This window comes from Peromyscus californicus, unplaced genomic scaffold (genome assembly GCF_007827085.1).
Source record: "Peromyscus californicus insignis strain IS unplaced genomic scaffold, ASM782708v3 Scaffold_3__1_contigs__length_106647218, whole genome shotgun sequence".
Lineage (NCBI taxonomy): Eukaryota > Metazoa > Chordata > Mammalia > Rodentia > Cricetidae > Peromyscus > Peromyscus californicus.
In genome coordinates, this window is record NW_026294551.1 from 36,540,623 (window position 1) to 36,560,409 (window position 19,787).

Here is a 19,787-nt window from a genome sequence, read left to right on the forward strand (position 1 = left end):
TTTTGTTTGTTTGTTTTTTGAGACAGGGTTTCTCTGTGTCCTGGCTGTCCTGGAACTCACTCTGTAGACCAGGCTGGCCTCAAACTCATAGAGATCCACCTGCCTCTGCCTCCTGAGTGCTGGGATCAAAGGTGTGCACCACCAGTGCCTGGCTCAATATTAACAATTTGAGAAAGTCCTTTAAAGTGGTTTCCTCTGTGTAGTTATTTGTGGCTAACTGATTCAGATCATTGTGTCTCACATCATTGCTGTGGTTCCAAATTCTGCTGCACCTTGAGTTATGGGGTTTGGCTTTAAAGTCCTTGATCCCCAGGCTGTAATCCATGCAGTTAGATCTGAATGTCTGCAGCAGGAGCAAGGCATCAGTATATCTTAAAAACAGAGCCCCAGGTGATGCACTGTGCAGCAGAGTTTGGAGAACAGGGGTGTGCTTCCCTTGTGTTTATCCGTTGGTGGGTGCTGGCTCATAGATTGCATCAGTAACACTTGGCCAGTTGGGAGAATAATAACAGTGGTCTGACTTACCTGATAGCTTGGTTTAGTAATTCTGGGAACTGGGAATAGTTGTTCTTTCTAAATTCAAATTTTATTAACATCAAATTAATAAATACCCATAACATAAAGTGTATTTCACACTTTTCTATTTTAGACCCTGATTACACAGATGGAAACCATTTTCAGCTTAAAAAAGAAAATTCTAGCCAGGTGGTGATGGCACACACCTTTATTTCTAGCACTTGGGAGGCAGAGGCAGGCAGATCTCAGTGAGTTCAAGGCTAGCCTGGTCTACAGAGTGAGTTCCAGGATAGCCAGTGCTACACAGAGAAACCCTGTCTTGAAAAACAAAAACTCTAGCATTTACGTCTTTTCATTTGAGCTCAGTAATAGGCTTATAACAAGTTTGGCTTTTTGATTCTCCACCTTAGATGTTGTTTGTGAAGTTTAGCAGTCTGACTTGCTCTTCCTTTCTGTGACTCTTGCTTTTCTTTTTGTCTCTTCTCTCCCCTCCCCTCTTCTTCCCCTCCCCTCCTCTCCCCTGCCCCTCCCCTCTCTTCTCCCCTGCCCCTCTCCTCCCCTCTCTTTGTTTTTTGAAACAGGGTTTCTCTGTGTAGCTTTGGCTGTCCTGGAACTCCCTTTGTAGACCAGGCTGGCATCAAACTCGGAGATGTAGCTGGAGTTTTCCTGCCTGGCCCCACAGTCAGGATAAATCTCTCTCACCTGCCAGTCCCACAGCCACTCAGACCCGACCAAATAAACACAGAGACTTATATTGGTTACAAACTGTATGGCCGTGGCAGGCTTCTTGCTAACTGTTCTTACAGCTTAAATTAATCCATTTCCATAAATCTATACCTTGCCACATGGCTCGTGGCTTACCAGCATCTTCACATGCTGTTTGTCATCCTGGCGGCTGGCAGTGTCTCTTTTACTCAGCCTTCCACTTCCCAGCTTTATTCTCCTCCTTGTCCCGCCTACACTTCCTGCCTAGCCAATGGCCAATCAGTGTTTTATTGACTAATCAGCAACACATTTGCCATACAGAACATCCCACAGCACTTCCCCCTTTTTTTTTCAAAAAGGAAGGTTTTAACCTTAACAAAGTAAAATTACATATAATTTGGGAATTTGGATGTAGCTTCTCTTACTACTTCCTGCTGGAGGGGGGCGCTGTATCTAATGGGGACACAAAGAAAATTTTAGGATTATGGAATAGTCCATGAGGCTGTATTGTCTGAGCCAGTTGCCTTCAAACCATTCTGGATGTTAGATCATCTGGGCCATGGTGTCATCAGAGACCTTTCAGGGGGTCTTGGCTGGTCAAACCTGATGTATCTTAATCTGGAACAAATTCGTAGCCTTTGGCTTTCTGTAGGAACAAAAGCAGAGTTTCCTTTCCAAAGCAACATATCCTTATATCCAAATTTTGAAGTCAAGGTACCTTTAAAATATACATTTTGGCATAACTCAACAGCTTTTACAATCAAATGTTTTTCTGCAGTTAAAATTCCAAAGACAACACAATCCAGATTCTCTGTGTAATATTCATCTTTACGTGGCTTATTTTTTATATTAATTTTACTGTCTCTTTAAAGACTTTATTTTTTTAAACTATGTATTTGTTTCTATAACTGTTTATATCACCTTTTTTGTCTCTTTCAAGCCTACATATATTTTATACACATTGTAAACTATTACATCTGAATCTGTCTCATTGTGAATCTATCGATTTAAACTGCAGCAGCAGCGTGTAGCCCAGAAACCTTTTTTTTTTTTTTTTTTTTTTTTTGTACTAGCAAAGTCTAAATCCACCATGCAGCTTAATGTGCCCCTTGCAGAGGCCTCATTCCCGCCATACTGCAGGTCGAGCGCACACACCAGGAACCCACAAGTAGCTCAAACCGGCAGCTGCCGCTCATTTGAGAGAGACAATTAGGAAGCTGTTTCCGTTTTAGAATCTTTTTTCTCAGTTTTTAGGTGGAAACTCTTGCCACCACGTTGGATGCCACGGAGATCCCTTGCCTCCACCTCCCCTTTGCTGGAATTAAAGGCATGAGCCACCATGCCTGGCTCTTTATTTTCCAATACAGTTATATTATTTCTTTCAGTTAAAGCAATATTTAGTGTTCATCTTATGATTATGTATTTATAGTTGAACTGTGCAGTATACTGCAGTATTCTTTGATTACCTTTTTCTTCTTCCTTCCTTCCTTTTCTTTCTTTCTTTTTTTTTTTTAATTGTTGCTGGAAATTACACTCAGGCTATGAGCATGTTGGTCAAGTATGCTGCTCCTGAACTACACTTCCACAATGCTTTTTTATCCATGAATGCCATTCCCCATACTAGGCATTGCCATAATACTTGCCTTTTTTCCATTTGTTATGCTATCAGTAACTGATAAATAGTTCATCCCATACTCTTTATTAAGATGAGGCTTACTTTATAGTAATTTCAACATATAATCAGTCAGTAAAATGATTTTCATGGGGACATCTTGCTTTCCATCTGAATTTTCCCTGGAACATGCACAGTTGTCTAGAATTGCTGCCGTCTCTCTGCTTCACTAGCATCCCTGTTTTCTTTCTTGGTTTCTGTCCACATAGAACACATACTGCAGTGCTTCCTGGGAAAGGTTGAATGGGAGGTATTTTTTGCACATTGGAGGTTTTATTCTTTTCACATGTGGCTGCCATTTTACCCAAGTGTAGTTCATACATTTGAGTGCACTGTTCTTCTAACTTGGAGTTTCCACTGGCTCTTAGTAATGTGGTGTTTCACTAGCCCTTTGTACATGACCTTGGTTTTCATTCATTACAAGCTTTCCTTCCTTTTGTGTTCTGGAACTTAATAATGATGTGTTTTGATGTGTATCTTTTTTCCCTTCATAGTATTGGGTACTTGGTTGGCTTTTTGATTCTGGTGAGCAGTGTCTTAATTTTTAGGACTTTTTCTTTCCTGAATAAATTGAATTCCGTGTGTCTTTGTGTTGGTATGTGCATGTGAGTACAAGTGCCTGAAGAGGCCAGAGATAATCGGATGCCTGGGAGCTGGAGTCACAGGTGATTGTGAGCCACCTGACTTGGGTTCTGGGAACTGAATTTCTGTCCTCTGGAAGAGCAACAAATGCTCTTAACTTGTGAGCCATCCTTCCAGCTATAGTAATACTGTATAAGAACTGGATGTGGTGGGACATGTCTATAACAGGAACACTCAGAAGGCAAGCTATGAAGACCGTGAATTCCAGGATATCCTGGCAAACACAGGGAGACCTTACTGCATTTTTTGTTTATTTTTTGTTTTTCAAGACATGTTTTTCTCTGTGTAACTCTGGCTGTCCTAGAACTCAGTCTTAGACCAGGCTGACCTTGAACTCAGAGACTCACCTGCCTATACCTACTGAGTGCTGGGAATAAAGGCGTGCACTACCACTACCACCAGGCCTTTTTCCCCTTAATATCTTGCCACTTTCCATTGCTTTGGAGTTTTTTTTTTTCTTTAGTGTATTTTAATCTTTTTCTAAATAAAACCTTGTGAATGTCTGATCCTTGGATACCCATTCATATTTAAGTGGCAAGTTTTGTGTCAGATAAAGTTGGTAGATTTCTGGGCTTCACTTCAGGTACCTTCTGTTGTATATATTTTCCTCAGCAATTCTCTAGTGCTGTCAGATCAGCCACCATATCTGTAATCTGTCAGATTTCAAAGTGACATTTTACAGTGAGACTTTGTAATGCTATATATGCAATAATGATAGATTTATGGGGCCAATACAGTTTCAAAATTTTCATTTGTTTTAAACTAAACTATTCTTAATATGCTAAGTGTGTTAGAACTGAGTTTTTACTTCGTTTTCTTCCCAGATACTATGATTGTTCCACCTCAGCTGCAAAGACTTTTTCAACTACTGTGTTCATTGTCTAACTTGTATTTGTTTTAGAGACATAATAATATATCCTAGATGTCTAGTTTTTAATTTTCAGATTTATTTATTCCCAGGGCTGGGTATGTAGCTGGTTGGTAGCGTGCTTACCTAGCACACACGAAACCCTGGGTTCCACTCCCAGCAGTGCATAAATGAGTCATGGTGGTCTAGTCCTATGATCTTAGTACTTGGGAGGGGCTGCAGGAGAATCAGAAGTCTGGGTCATCCTCAGCTATCTAGTGACTGAGGGGCCAGCCTGAACTACCTGAGAGCCTTTCTCAGAAACAAACAGCAAAAGAACTCCAAAGGTTTTTTCCTGCCTGCTTCCCCCGCCCTTTTTTTTGTCTATCTTGAAAATACTTTTTTTTTTTATACACAGAATTAAATGACTGTAGATGTGAGTTAAATCATAACTATTATGAACATGTGATTGTTTTCTCATCAGGTTGTGGGTAATGACCGTTAATGCACTCCAACCTTCCATAAAGTTTATACGACAACAAAAATATACCCAGAATGATTTGATGATAGATCCTCTCATTGTCTTGAGGTGTGACCGGAGGGTTCACAGGTAAGTTATTTGAATTTCATTTTTTCAATAGAGTTGTACTTTGGAGAATCAAAAGAAATTGAAATCATCTTAATGTCCTATTGCTGTTACAAGTACATATATGTAATATAATTTATGTAGCTATTTGGTTTTCTAGCAGCATATATTCATAAATTACAGTCATTTCAGTGTTATATTTAGTATGTGGGCAATAAAACCTAGCCTTAGAGAAAAGGCATTATTGGCGTTGGTAGTCCTCAGTAGGGCTCTTGTGCCTCTTCAGATGAAGCTCAGTGAAGAACACCACTGTTTCCACTAGCCCATTAACAAAATTTTGCTTTATTGTGTTTTATTTTGAAACAAGGTATCACTGTGTAGCTGAGGGTGACCTTCAACTCCTCTGGTTTAACTCCTGATTTTCCTGCCTCAGTCATCTTAGTGCCGGGATATAGCTTGAAAAATCATTGTAAAACACTGACACATTTGTCAGTCATTACATAGTTACACACTGTGGCTGAGTGTTCCTGCAGTCTTGTGTTGTCAGTGGTGCTCTACCTACTGCGGACTGTGCGTGTGTGTGTGTGTGTGTGTGTGTGTGTGTGTGTGTGTGTGTGTGTACTGTATACTGTGTACTGCATGTGTGTACTGTATACTGTGTACTACGCGTGTGTACTATATACTGTGTACTGCGTGTGTGTGTACTGTATACTGTGTACTGCATGTGTGTACTGTATACTGTGTACTGCGCGTGTGTACTGTATACTGTGTACTACGCGTGTGTACTATATACTGTGTACTGCGTATGTGTACTGTATACTGTGTACTGCGTGTGTGTGTACTGTATACTGTGTACTGCATGTGTGTGTACTGTATACTGCGTGTGTGTACTGTATACTGTGTACTGCATGTGTGTGTACTGTATACTGTGTACTGTGTGTGTGTACTGTATACTGTGTACTGCATGTGTGTGTACTGTATACTGTGTACTGCATGTGTATACTATAGTGTCTGCTTCTTTCAGTGCTGTTCTTAAATCACATTGCTAAAAATAGGATTTTCACAAAAACAACTTCCCCTTTTTTTTTCTTTTCTTTCTTTTTTCTTTTTCTTTTTTTTTGGTTTTTCGAGACAGGGTTTCTCTGTATAGCGCGGCTCTCTTGGAACTCACTCTGTAAACCAGTCTGGCCTTGAACTCACAGAGATTTGCCTGCCTCTGCCTCCTGAGTGTTGGGATTAAAGGGGTGCGCCACCCCCACCAGGCAACATACTCATTTTTAAGAATTTGATTCATGTTTTCCTGCCATCCAGAAGGCTCAGCTAATTTGCATTCCATTACAGTGTTTTACATTGTATACCTTCTTGTACATTTCTATTTTATATTTTATAGGAAAATGAAAAATGGATTCCTTTCTTATTTTATATTTTTGCTAGATTGAACACTTTAATATGTTTGTTGGCTGTTGTTATTTCTTGTTTATCTTTCAGAAAAGCTTTTCTTTTTTTTAAATAATTCCCAGGTGTGGTTACACATGCCTATTAAGAATCGTGAATTTGAGGCCAGCCTGGGCTACATAGTAAGTTTCAGGCCTGCCTTGGGTATGACTCTTTTTTCACCCCCTAGTTCTTTGAAATGATTTAAAACTTAGCATACAAAGTAATGCATTTCATTATTAAGATTTTGCCTTCAACACACACATACACACACTCTAAAAAAGGGAAAATGATATCAGTTCTGACTATATATTACAGTTTAAATTATTTGGATGTTGGAGATTGAACCTGGGGCCCTGAGCATGCTGAATGTGCCCTCCCTTTGAACTGCATCCCTAGCCCTATTACTTTGTTTTGCCTTTTTTTAGACTCTTCATACAGTTTAATTTTACTTTTACCAAGCGATCATTCTCATGGTTTTAAAAGACATACAGCAGGGGTTGGGGATTTAGCTCAGTGGTAGAGTGCTTGCCTAGCAAGCACAAGGCTCTGGGTTCGGTCCTCACCTCTGGAAGAAAAAAAAAAAATGGGGGCTGGAGAGATGGATCAGAGGTTAAGAGCACTGACTGCTTTTCCAGAGGTCCTGAGTTCAATTCCCAGCAACCACATGGTGGCTCACAACCATCTGTAACGAGATCTGGTGCCTTCTTCTGGCCTGCAGGGACACATGCTGCATACATAATAAATAAATAAATCTTAAAAAAAAAAAAAAAGACACAGCATCCATAAATGAAAATGAGGATTTGCCTAGTGGTGGTGGTAGGAAAGTGGGTGGACTTAGACCTCAAAGAAGCTAGCCTTGTGTAAGTAACTTTGGGGGCTGAGTGATGGGTCTTTCGCTTTCCCAATGTCCATTCTTCTTTGTTCATTTCTGAAACTGTTCATATGTACTAATATGCAAATACTCTGTAACATACAAGAAGATTGACAAGAAGAAAAGGTATACAGTGAAAGTCTCACTCTTCAGCTGTCATTCTGACGCTGGCAAAGCCAGATTCCTCGTTGGCTTCCTTTGACCACTTCCAGTTCCATCTCCAGAGGAAACTGTTGTTATGTTCATATCGCCTCATTCTTCATTGTGCTCTATAAGTTTATAGTTCTTGTTGTGCATGGTTCTTAAAGAGATGCAAGTGGCTGGGGATGTAACTCAGTACCAGAGAACTTGCTCAGTGTGTTCAGTCTCAAGCACCACGTACACACACACACACACACACACACACACACACACACACACACACACACACACAGGATAAAAAATGAAAATGTGTATTGGAGGCCAAGACAGGAGGATCTTGAGTTCAAAGTCAGTCAGCCAACAACCAGAGGAAAAGCATTCAGTGGTACTCCAGGGATGATCCCATTCCTCAAAACTCTTTGTGTGTTCTCAGTGTTCCCGTGCTGGTGTTTGTAGTCCTACCTTCTCTCTCTTGACTAGTGGGTAGTTTCACACATGGATTAGCAGGATTACTTCCCAGAAGCTCTGATTCAAATGTCTAATTTGACATTTAAGATTTTAAAAAATATTTCAAGTCATTTTTGTCTTTTATTTTTGGAAAAACTGCAACAGTTTATTTACACATTCATAGGTGGAGGGCCATTGCTAGTGTTTCCACTGTGTGTGTTTGTGTTAGTGCTGGGTATTAAACCCAGGGCCTTGTGCATGCTAGGCAAGTGCTTTGCTGCGCTGCTGTGTTCCCAGTCCCCTTCATAGTCTTTAGTTTCAGGTAGACTTTTGCCAAGTTGCTCAAGATCGTCTTGAATTTGTGATTTTCTTGCCTCAGGTCTGCTCCACCAGCCCTGATGTATACCCATTTTATAGATGAGAAAACTGAAGCTCAGTAAATAATTTGTCCAGATTAAATGGATGCTCATTCACTTTTAGAATACAGAAGTGTTGCCGGGCGGTGGTGGTGCACGCCTTTAGTCCCAGCATTTGGGGGGCAGAGCCAGGCGGATCTTTGTGAGTTCAAGGCCAGCCTGGTCTATAAAGTGAGCTCCAGGAAAGGCACAAAGCTGCACAGAGAAACCCTGTCTCAAAAAACCAGAAAAAAAAAAAAAAAGAATACAGAAGTGTCTTGCTTAGGAGTAGAAAGAATAAATAATTTGTTTTAGTCAATTGACTAACTTAGTCAATAATAGAATATATCTTTTTGAAGGCTTGAATCTAAGAGAGTTACTGCTTTATCATTTTCTACAAAATGCTAATATCTTTCTCTACTACTTAATTGCATTTTATTTTGACTGATAAGCTGAAGAATGGTGTTTATGAATCTTGAAATACAGAAAATAAGATATACAATTTATTTATTGTTTTAGAGGGTGTGTGTCCTGCTCTGTGGCCCTGGCTGGCTTGTATTCATCATCCTCCTGGCTCAGCTTCCCCAGTGCTGCGATTATAGACAAGTACCAGCACACCCAGCTTAGACCTTTAAGAATGAGTATGTCATTGGGAAAAGTTGTTAAACTGGATTTTTCAAATGTTTTAAATTGAATTGGTTAAGTTCTAACTAAGTTTTAAATTGACAGTCTTCCTGATATATTTTCTTCTTTGTCTAGGTGCCCCCCACTGATGGATATTACTCTACACATGCTGAATGGATATCTCCTTGCATCTAAAGCTTACCTTAGTGCCCATCTGAAGGAGACAGCAGAGCAAGATAGGCCTTCCCAGAACAATACAGTAGGTTTGCTTGGACAGACTGATGCCCCAGAAGTTACAAGAGAAGAGCTGAAAAATGCATTATTGGCTGCTCAGGTAAAATTTGCTAAAGTTAAATTTAGTCAAATGGTATGTTTGTTTGTTTTGTTTTTTGGGTGAGTTTTGAAACAGGGTTTCTCTCTATAACATCTCTGGCTGTCCTGGAACTCACTGAGATCCACCTGCTTCTGCCTCCCTGAGTGCTGGGATTAAAGGTGTGCCGCTGCCCGGCAATGTTTGTTTAGAAATAAGTATATCACACATTGTGCCCTATATATACACTGTTGACATTGTGTGTTCCTTTTATTTTAGAATCTAAAACAATGTCATCTTTGCTTCTGAGTATCAGGTGGACTTTCATTATGAAAACTTAATACATATTTTAATAAAATTTATGCTTAACAAATTTAAGCCTTTAGCCAGTCTTAAGTTATATCTTCACTTGATCAATACATATTTATTGGACACCTGTGTGTCAAATACTGTTCTAGGACCAGGGACATGGTAGTAAAGGAGATACACTTCTTTGGGTATTTGTTTTTAAAGATAAGATGGTAAAAAAGGAAACCAGATGTTGGAGACAGACTATAAACAGAAAAGTAAGTTGAATGCATGGTATTTTAAAATGTCAGGACCCTCACACAGGTCACTTCTCAAGTACTGCTTTGTGAAGTGACTTGGAGGAAATGGAGGAGACACCCGGTAGGAACCTGAGGAAAGTAGAGAGTGAGGAAGGAAGGGGATTAGGTTTGGGTCTGCTCTGGAGGCCATTGGTTCAGATTACTTGCCCCACAGAGGTTATGAGCTCAGGTCTTTGCTCCTGCCTTATGCTTCATGAGCCTTCAGAAGTGTGCCAGGTGCTTGTTCACGTGCCTATTTTATTTTATGTGTGTGGGTGTTTGCCTGCATTTATGTCTGTGCCCCATGTCAGAAGAGGGTTACTTTTGCTGGGACTGGAGTTACTTACAGACAGTAGTGAGCTGCCATGTGAATGCTAGGAATTGAACCCGGGTCTTTTGTAATAGCAACCAGTGTTCTTAACCAAGACATCTCTAGGCTCCTGCAAATGTTTATTTTTATGAAAAAAGTATATTTTTTCAGACTTGTCAGGAGTTTGTAACCCTAAAACTGTGAGACTGTGTACATTGTAAATTGCTCAGTTCTACTCTAAGAATGACCACTTATGTGGTGTCTGTGTCTTTCAGAAGAACTATTGTGTCATTTCTGTTCATATGAAAAAAGAGATTTCTTTTTCAGGTCAACTTCTCAGACTTCTCCCTCCCATCCCCCCATTGTAGACTTTTAATCTCTTTTATTTTTTAAAAAATAACTTACTTATTCTTATTTTATGTATATTGGTGTATTGCCTGCACGTATGTCTATGTGAGGGTGTCAGATTTTGGAGTTATAGACAGTAGTGAGCTGTCATGTAGGTGCTGGGAATTGAACCCAGGTCCTCTGGAAGTGTAGTTGGTGCTCTTAACCGCTGAGCCATCTCTCTAGACTTCTAGTCTCTTTTATTGTGGTTTATACATTGGTTTGTTCTAGGGCAATGGCTTTCTTTACTATTATATTTTTTTAATTTTACATCCCAACTGCAATTTCCCCTCCCTTCTCTCCTCCCATTCCCTCCCCGCAACTTCTCAGACTTCTTACATCACTTTTTATCTTGTAGGATAGTGCAGCAGTCCAGATTCTCTTAGAGATTTGTTTGCCTACTGAAGAGGAAAAGGCAAAAGGTGCCAGTCCAGACATCTCCCTCAGGAACGCTCACAGTGTCGTTACCACCAGCACTCCAAACAAGGGAGTGGGGGAAGGAGAAGAGAGTCTGCTCTGTGACCTCCGGGAAGTCCAGTGCCTTATCTGCTGCCTGTTGCACCAAATGTACATTGCAGACCCCAACATTGCTAAACTCGTCCACTTTCAGGTGCGTGCTGGAAGAGTAACACGGAATGTTTGAATTTCATGTTTTTCTTGAGGGCTTTATCTATTAAATTAATAGATCATTTGAACACGAGAAAGGATCGTGGTCCTTTGCAATATATAGAAAACTACAAATTCCGAATACAATACTGATAAGATATTCAAATACTTTATCTCTGTTCTCTGTTCTAATGTATCAGGAAAGTGCAATTCCAGAGACAGTCACAGACACTTGCAGATGCTACACAGAGGAAGTGAAGCTTCACTTGTGTTTTTGTATTTGACTTCTCCCTTCTCCCCGAGACAGGGCTATCCATGTGAACTTCTGCCTCTGACGGTTGCTGGGATCCCATCTATGCACATCTGTCTGGATTTCATACCGGAGCTTATTGCCCAGCCTGAACTTGAAAAACAGGTAGTGACCATTTTAGAACTTGAAGAAAAACTTGATTACTTTTCAGTTGGCTATTAGAGAAGACATTTTATAATTTTTAGCATTTAAGCTTTTCTAAAGAAATATGTAACATTTGGATTTTGTATTCCAGATATTTGCTATTCAGCTGCTTTCTCATTTGTGTATCCAGTATGCATTACCAAAGTCACTTAGTGTGGCTCGCTTAGCTGTCAATGTCATGGGAACTTTGCTAACAGGTGTGTAGCCAATCAACATCAACAGAAGCATCTAATAATGCTTACTACTACATGTATTTTCTGAACTTTAAGACTTGGCAGCTTGTGTTTGTGTGTGTGTGTGTGTGTGTGTGTGTGTGTTTATTTTTTTGAGTCGGGGGTCTCACTATGTATGTTCCAGACAGCTCTGTCTGTCCTGGAACTCACTCTGTAGATCAGGCTGGCCTCAAATTCACAGAGATCTGCCTGCCTCTGCCTCCCAAGTGTTGGAATTAAAGGCATGTGCTCCTTTGCTCCATTTTCTTTGGTGTTTTTATGAGTCAGTATAACACAGTATATGTTGCTGTTACTTTTACTTGTGCCATCCTTTGAATTACTGTTCTTTTAAAAGATGTCATACTTACAAATATGATTTTTAGTGTGGAAGTATAGGTAGGCACTTTTGTGGGTTTTTTTGTGTGTCTCTCTCTATATATGTTATAATACATTTTTAATAAATGAAAATAAAATCTGTAGAATTAGAACAATAATTAGAAATTACTAAGTGTGCTCAATTCCAGAAGAAAAATATTTGAAAATGTCATATATAGCCAGGCGATAGTGGCTTACTCCTTTAATCTCAGCACTCAGGAAGCAGAGGTCTATAGAGCAAGTTCCAGGACAGCTAGGGCTACATAGAGAGACTCTATCTCAAAACAAAACAGTCATAAATTCATTAGCTATTTCCTTAAATTCTACAACATATATTATATTATATTATATTATATATATATATATATATATATGCATATATTTTATTTATTTTTTGGTTTTTCAAGACAGGGTTTCTCTGTGTAACAGCTCTGGCTGTCCTGGAATTTGCTTTGTAGACGAGGCTGAACTCGAACTCATAGACATCCGCCTGCCTCTGCCTCCCAAGTGCTGGGATTAAAGGCGTGCGCCACCACTGCCTGGCCTTCTCCTATATTTTTTTTTTGGTTTTTCGAGACAGGGTTTCTCTGTGTAGCTTTGCGCCTTTCCTGGAACTCACTTGGTAGTCCAGGCTGGCCTCGAACTCACAGAGATCCGCCTGGCTCTGCCTCCCGAGTGCTGGGATTAAAGGTGTGCGCCACCACCGCCCGGCCTTCTCCTATATTTTAACCACCTTCTGGTTTGTAGAATAAAATGGTATAAAAACAAATTACTTAAAAAATATGAATACAGTCAGTCCTTTACAAGGTTATACTCTTTCTCAGTGTTCACAGTGTTTCACAGTAGTTTGTCATTTTCTTTCTATTATTTTCACCTTCTGTTATAATAATTTATAGTGGTTAAGAGTCCATACTGCATTTAGTTCCAGATTTACCACTAACTGTTGCATGACTTGGAACAGCATTATTTTTTCCCCCAGGACTGGAGATTGAGCACAGAGCCTTTGCATGTGCTAGGCAAGAACTTTACACTAAGTTACCTCCCTCTTAGCCTTGGAATAACTTTTTTTTTTTTTTTTTTTTTTGAGACAGGGTCTCACTATGTAGACCAGGCTGTCCTCAAACTCAGACACCTGCCTGCCTCTGTCTCTCAAGGCCTGGGATCTTTGAAAAGAGTGCCACTATGCTGGGCTTTAAACAGCTTTTATACCTTCTCTAGAGTTTGCTTAAAGTTCATCTCAGCTGCACAGCTGTTGTGATACAGTTGGGAGAACTAAGTGAAGTATTGAAAGTACTGTCCTTAGCGCAGTGCTGGGATGTTGTAAATGTGGATCTTGATGGTGACTGGTTAGTAGAGTGCAGGCTGTTAACATCGAGTGAGCCCCATCCTCTAAAGCATAGTTTTCCCAGCACACACAGTATGAATTTGTTCTGAATGTTGTCTTATTTGTTCCATCTCTTCCCGACAGTCCTGACACAGGCTAAGCGGTATGCTTTCTTCATGCCAACTCTTCCAAGTTTGGTCTCCTTTTGTCGAGCGTTTCCTCCACTGTATGAGGACATTATGTCTTTGCTGATTCAAATAGGCCAAGTGTGTGCCTCTGATGTTGCCACTCAGACCAGAGACATTGATCCAATCATCACACGTAAGTGGTACCTCTTTTTCATTTTTTGTTTCCTTTTTTAAATGTTTCAAACAAGACCATATTCATTTCAGAATATCTTGCCTTAACTATCCCTTCTCCTCCCTTATTTTGTAGGTCTTCAACAAATAAAGGAGAAACCAAGTGGATGGTCTCAAATCTGTAAAGATCTGTCTTACAAAAATGGATCCAGGGACACTGGAAGCATGGATCCTGATGTCCAGCTCTGTCATTGTATTGAAAGCACAATAATTGAAATAATAAACATGAGTGTTAGTGGAATTTGAAAAAAAAATGCAGATAAATGTTTGCTGCATATACCCAACAGGAACCTGAATTTTATGACAACTCTAAACTGAATGGAAATAGTGAAATCTTGGGAATTGCTGAAATGATTCAATTCAATGAGTATAATTTAGATCTCTGAGAATTATACTTGCTCATGTTTGATTGGCATATCTTTGGATCTGCTCTGATGGTATGTTTATATTGTAGCAGCTGAACTTCTTTTCCATTGGGAATACGTTAAGAAACCCGTTTCTAGAAAGGGATTAGACCATGCACTTAGCTTATGAAGGGAAGAAAGATTGCCAGGCCTTTAATTTTTTATAGAAATGAGCCTGTGGCCGGGCGGTGGTGGCGCACGCCTTTAGTCCCAGCACTTGGGAGGCAGGGGCAGGTGGATCTCTGTGAGTTCAAGACCAGCCTGGGCTACAGAATGAGTTCCAGGACAGGCTCCAAAGCTACAGTAGAAACCCTGTCTCAAAAAAAAAAGAGCCTGTGTATATCCCTCATATTTGTGAGCTTGTAACAGTTTTCAACAAAGGGGGAATGAGAGGAAGGAGAAAGGGAGAAAGGGATGTAGGGAAGGAATAATTCAGGAAAAATGACCAGTTAACTACTCAAAAATCTCACAGACTTGTAATGCAGGTTATAGAAATGCAGGTTGGAACTCTAGTTTGTGAGAAACAGTAGTTAAGAAGGCTTTAAAAAAGGCAGGGAAGCCAGGTGTGGCACATGCCTTTAGATCCCAGCCCTAGGGAGAAAGTCAGAGGCAGGTGCATCTCTGTGTTTGAGGCAAGCCTGGTCTATATAGTCAGTTCCAGGACAGCCAGAGTTACATAAAGAAATCTTGTCCAGAAAAAAAAAAAAAGCCAAGTAAATGACTGCCTTGGAGTTACAGATGAAGATAAAAAGATTTCACATGTCTGCTTCAATTTTTTCCTAATATATGAAGCCATATGTTTAAAGAGATACTTGAATAACTTGAAATTTTAAGATACTGATTGTAGTTACAGAAACATCTTTGTGCAAAGAATAACCTGAAAGTAAATTTCATTTATTCTTTTTTAAATTTATTTTTATAATGTTGTATTACCTAATTCTCAGAGGAGCAAAGATGTATCAAATGAATTTTAGAGCAATAAACCCCAATAGAGCTCTTGGTTCATCATCAGGATTATAACTCACATTTTACTTTGAGGAGATCTTTGAGTAAGAAAATACAGTGTTTGAACCTCAGGAAAAATTATAATGTGGAAAATACTGTGTTGCTGAAATTTGCAATCCTCTGTTAGGAACTTCATGATTAAGTAGATGCATTCAGATAACCATAATCATTTTTAAAAATTAAGTAGCCAATGTAGAAGGTACTGCTTTGCTCTCTGAGAAATACCTCAGTCATTTGCCGCCCCACTCAAAACAGACCTCTCATTGAAGAAGGTAGCAAGCTAAAAGGAAAGTTGGTTTTACAAAAAGAAATTTAGCCTCATCCTTTCCACTAGCACCTAGTCACATCTTACTGTCCTTCTTTGACCCTGACCCTACCTCATGAAGGTGTTCTGTTCAAACCAGTTTATAGCCGTTTCCAATCATGAAGTGCATAGTATCATGCATGATGGAATATATATATAAAACTTTTTATTAGATGCTTAATGTTCAATTAAGTAATTTTGATGTGAAGAGTAAAAGAATATGCTTTAAAGATATACCATAAAAATTTTCATATTTTTAAACGATGCAGTTTTGTAATCTCTTAAGATTAAATACAACTGCTCTTGTTTTGTTTTTTAAATGAGGCCTTTCTGGAATGTTTTGTGTGAATAGTAGAATTCTTTAGGAATTGAGAAACGTTCAAAGTATGTTTTGTAATGAAATGCAGCACACATTTCGTGGATTAATTTTCAAAGACTAGTCATGACCTACTGTGTTAAAGTAATAACAGGCTGTTTTTCATCCAATTTGTTGATAATGTAAATAAAATGTGTAAATAATACTAGTAAATGTTAATATTCATGTATCTTAAGTTAAGGTTATAAACTTTGTCACAATGTGATTTTTTTTTATTGAAGTCAAACAGATGTGTGCAACTATTTTGAATATTGATTTATAAATATTCATTCTTTATCAACAAACTGTAGTTTTTGTGTTTTATTCCACAATTGTTAATATAAAAGAGGACCAAGGGGGACTTAGGCCCTAGGACTGCCTAGTTCCAAGGCTTTAATGTATCTCTCTATAAGGCCAAAGGAGAGTAATCTCTGAGGGTCAACGAAAGTATTAGGAGTTCACATGAGAAAAATGAGGGTAGTTATTTAACAATTGGGAGGGTGTCAGCCTAAGTAGTATGCACCTTTAATCCCAGCACTTGGGAGGCAGAGGCAAGGAGGATCTCTGTGAGTTCGAGGCCAGCCTGGGCTACAGAGTGAGTTCCAGGAAAGGCGCAAAACTACACAGAGAAACCCTGTCTCGAAAAACCAACCCCCCCAAAGAAAAGCAGTTTAATTATCATTTTATTGACTAATCTATTGAACTGATAAATCAGAAAATCAGAACTCTCTAACCATTACTAGACTAAGGACTATATAACTTTTTAGTGTTACAAAGAGACTCTTGTCAAGTGAGGAATTATCACTCTTAGATTATGTTTTTAGGATACATTTTGGGCACTGAGCTACTAGGTTAAAGTTAAATTTATTTTTTTATGATCATAAATTCCATCATTTTAGGAAGATAAAAAATCGAAAGCAAGGCAAACAACCAGTCTTCTGCTTCTTCTCGAAAACTACCTCACGGTTTTGCCTTTTGGGGTCACTAGTAGTTGAGTAAAGTTTAGGCTACAAACAACAACGACAGCAATATATAATCTATCTATATAATAAAAATATGATAATAGTAATGGCCAAAAATTAGTCAACGTCATGGTTAACCTTTATCTTTGAGGAAATTGTACTTCTTGGCAAGGAATAAAATGTTAAATTAGGTCCATAAGCCTTAGTGTTAGGTCGATGTGATCTGGAGAGATTATCCGCCGCAGATTCTAATATCCGAGAAAGCCTTGACTATCACAGAATACTGTACCAGTTGTCATGTGACCTTCTCACTTATTTTGGCATAGGAGTGGTGATTCTGGCACCAGTTTGCTTCCCCTCCCCAGCCCCCCCCCCCCCGTCGTCCCCCCCCCCCGTCTTTAGACGGTATATAACCTTAGGAAAGTTTAGTCACGTGATACGACAACTGAGGAAAAATGTTTCCTTTTCGTTGGTCGCCGACCCTTGCAATTTAGTCTCCCAGTCATCAGAGAACTGACTGTCTAGGGTAAATCGGCTGTTTCCAAAAGTGGCATGAATGTTTTTCTTTCAAGCAAACCTGCAAGATCTGTTCCAGTATTTCTCGCCGAGGATGCTCGCCTTCCGGTGCCGCCAAGTACTTTGGGGCTCTACTTATTTCGCAGGCTCCCATTGGGCGTTACAGCGTCGACTTCGCACGATGATTGGCTGTTTACTCTCTGGCCGCGACGTGATTGGCTGGCGTGCTCGGCGATTGGGCACCGGGAGCCGAGGGGCGGGAGGCGCGAATTCGTCGGTGCGGAGCCGCTGAGCTGCCGCGCTCAGGAGGAGGAGTGGCCGTGGCTGGGCACCTAGCAGCGCCTGACGCAGGTGAGGGGGCCCTTTCCCACTCGTGAGCTCCCCCCGAACCCCAGCATTTCCTTTTCTCCCGGAGCTGGAGCCAGCCGCAGGCGAGTGGGAAGGACGGCGGGGGGCAGGCGCCTGCAGTCCTGCGCTAGCGGGCTCAGGCCCTTCAGCGTGACAGAGTCACTCGGCTGGGGCATCCTTGGCTGGGCGAGAGCTGGGCGCATGGGGAAGGAGAGCTGAGGAGCAGGGGCCCTGTCCTTACCGTCTGCGAACGCAGGCCGGGAAGTAGCCCCAGCCCTCCGCCACGGCAGTACTTCTAGGCGGGAGACAGTGCTCTTTTTTTTTAAAGAAACAGGATCTCACCCTGCAGTCCTGGCTTGCCTGGAACTCGCTATGTAGACCAGGCTGGCCTCGATTTCAGAGAGATCCTCTGCCTCCTGATTGTTGGGGGTCAAAAACCTGCACCACCACATCTGGAAGTTTGTTTCTCTTTGATGCATTCTACAAGGGAAGCTCCCACGTTTTGAGTGCTGCCACAGCTGCAGGCATAGATTGCCATCTAGGTTAATTTTAGTAAAACAGTATTGAGGTTTTGCTTCAGATTAAGAAATTAGAGCCCACTAAGCCTCAGAGGTTTACAGATAGGATCAGTGATTGGATAATTTTTCTAAGAATCTTCTATTTATTCTTTGATGATTGGATAATTTTTTCTAAGAATCTTTTATTCTTTGACAGTTTCATATATGTATACAATGTATCTTGATCATATCCATCTCCAGTCTATCCTTCACACTCCCCTGGACCCCTTCAGATGCCCTCTTCCACCTTCATGTTGCCCCCACACCCCACCCACTGAGTCCAATTAGTACTGCCTGCTGGAATGTTGACTGATGGCGGCTTGATTTTGTGCAGGTCTTGTCTGACAGAACAATATTTAGAACTGGAAAATATCTTTGAGTAGTGATTCTTTTGGCGCACAGAGGCAGCTGTTAAAGTTATTATTGACTTCATGTTCTGTCGAACAATCTGTCTTAACCATCTCCATCCCCAGGCTGAATTTACCTTTTTTTTTTTTCACAGTTGCAAAAATTCTTGGTCGGTGAAAGTGTCTGAGAGGTTAGGCAGATGCCAACAGTGGAATCCAAATCCATTTTCTTTCCATTGTAGTCTCCTGACTTCAGAATTACTGTGCTGGCCCAGGGAGCCCGCTCCCTAGATAAAGACAAGGGGCTGGAGAGATGGCTCAGAGGTTAAGAGCACTGGCTGCTCTTCCAGAGGACCTGAGTTCAAGTCCCAGCAACCACATGGTGGCTCACAACCATCTGTAACGAGATCTGGTGCCCTCTTCTGGCCTGCAGTCATACATGCTGCATACATGATAAATAAATAAATTTTTTTTTTAAAAAAAAGACACACCCGAGCCATTAAAAGATGATTAAGAAATTAAAAATATTACTGTGGAAAGATACTTTCTCCTTTACAATGATTTTAAAATGAGGTATTATTGCAGAGAAGAATTTTTGACCGTAGAAGTAAAATGATAGGTCACAGATACAGCCTCTGCTTCTTGACTGCTTGTCAGTTCCTCTCTTCTTCTGTGTGGGAAAGTGTGAAAAGGGAAATAGGAATGTGCAGACTACGAGAAAAAAGAGTGGGCTAGGGAACGCAGAGCTTCTTCAGAAATCTGTCTTTCTGAAGTTGATACGGTGTCATCTGAGTTGTTCCAGGAACTTGTGCGTCTTCTGCCACATTCTGTGTGCTTCTCCATTATTTTATTTAACCTTTACAGCAGTCCTCTCGGGGTGATTCTGTTGCTGTTCTTATTTTGCACTTGAGAATGTGGAGTCCTAGACAAGTTAAGAGATTTGTCTGAAGTCACATAACTAATCTGTCATGGAGTAGGAGTGCCGGATCCAGGTGACAGTCAGACTCTGGCGCGTGATCTTGACCCCGAGATTTATTTATAGGACTGAGAAATGGTTTACTTCCATTGCTTTGGTATACGTTCTTATTCATCGCAGTTTTTGTTATCAGACTTCTGTTCTGTTGCTAGGTGTCTGGCTTTTATGAATGAGATTGTTTCAATACTTAACTATAAATACTTTTT

At 40.3% G+C, this 19,787-nt stretch overlaps 2 protein-coding genes across 4 annotated transcripts in view; both read left to right on the top strand.

The window, feature by feature from the left end:
* Ints2 (integrator complex subunit 2) overlaps nucleotides 1-14,946 on the top strand; it is a 52,898-nt gene extending 37,952 nt beyond the window's left edge. For all 3 annotated transcript variants that reach the window (XM_052756419.1, XM_052756420.1, XM_052756421.1), the window contains exons 19-25: nucleotides 4,867-4,992; nucleotides 9,019-9,217; nucleotides 10,836-11,087; nucleotides 11,391-11,498; nucleotides 11,629-11,734; nucleotides 13,593-13,769; nucleotides 13,884-14,946. In XM_052756419.1, the coding sequence (XP_052612379.1) occupies nucleotides 4,867-4,992; nucleotides 9,019-9,217; nucleotides 10,836-11,087; nucleotides 11,391-11,498; nucleotides 11,629-11,734; nucleotides 13,593-13,769; nucleotides 13,884-14,053 (1,138 nt within the window). In that variant the 3' untranslated portion in view covers nucleotides 14,054-14,946. The remainder of the gene's footprint in view (nucleotides 1-4,866; nucleotides 4,993-9,018; nucleotides 9,218-10,835; nucleotides 11,088-11,390; nucleotides 11,499-11,628; nucleotides 11,735-13,592; nucleotides 13,770-13,883) is intronic.
* Nucleotides 14,947-17,618: 2,672 nt separating this feature from the next.
* Brip1 (BRCA1 interacting helicase 1) overlaps nucleotides 17,619-19,787 on the top strand; it is a 145,613-nt gene continuing 143,444 nt past the window's right edge. Inside the window, exon 1 of the mRNA XM_052758486.1 lies at nucleotides 17,619-17,704. The gene's annotated coding sequence lies outside the window, so the exon portion shown is untranslated. The remainder of the gene's footprint in view (nucleotides 17,705-19,787) is intronic.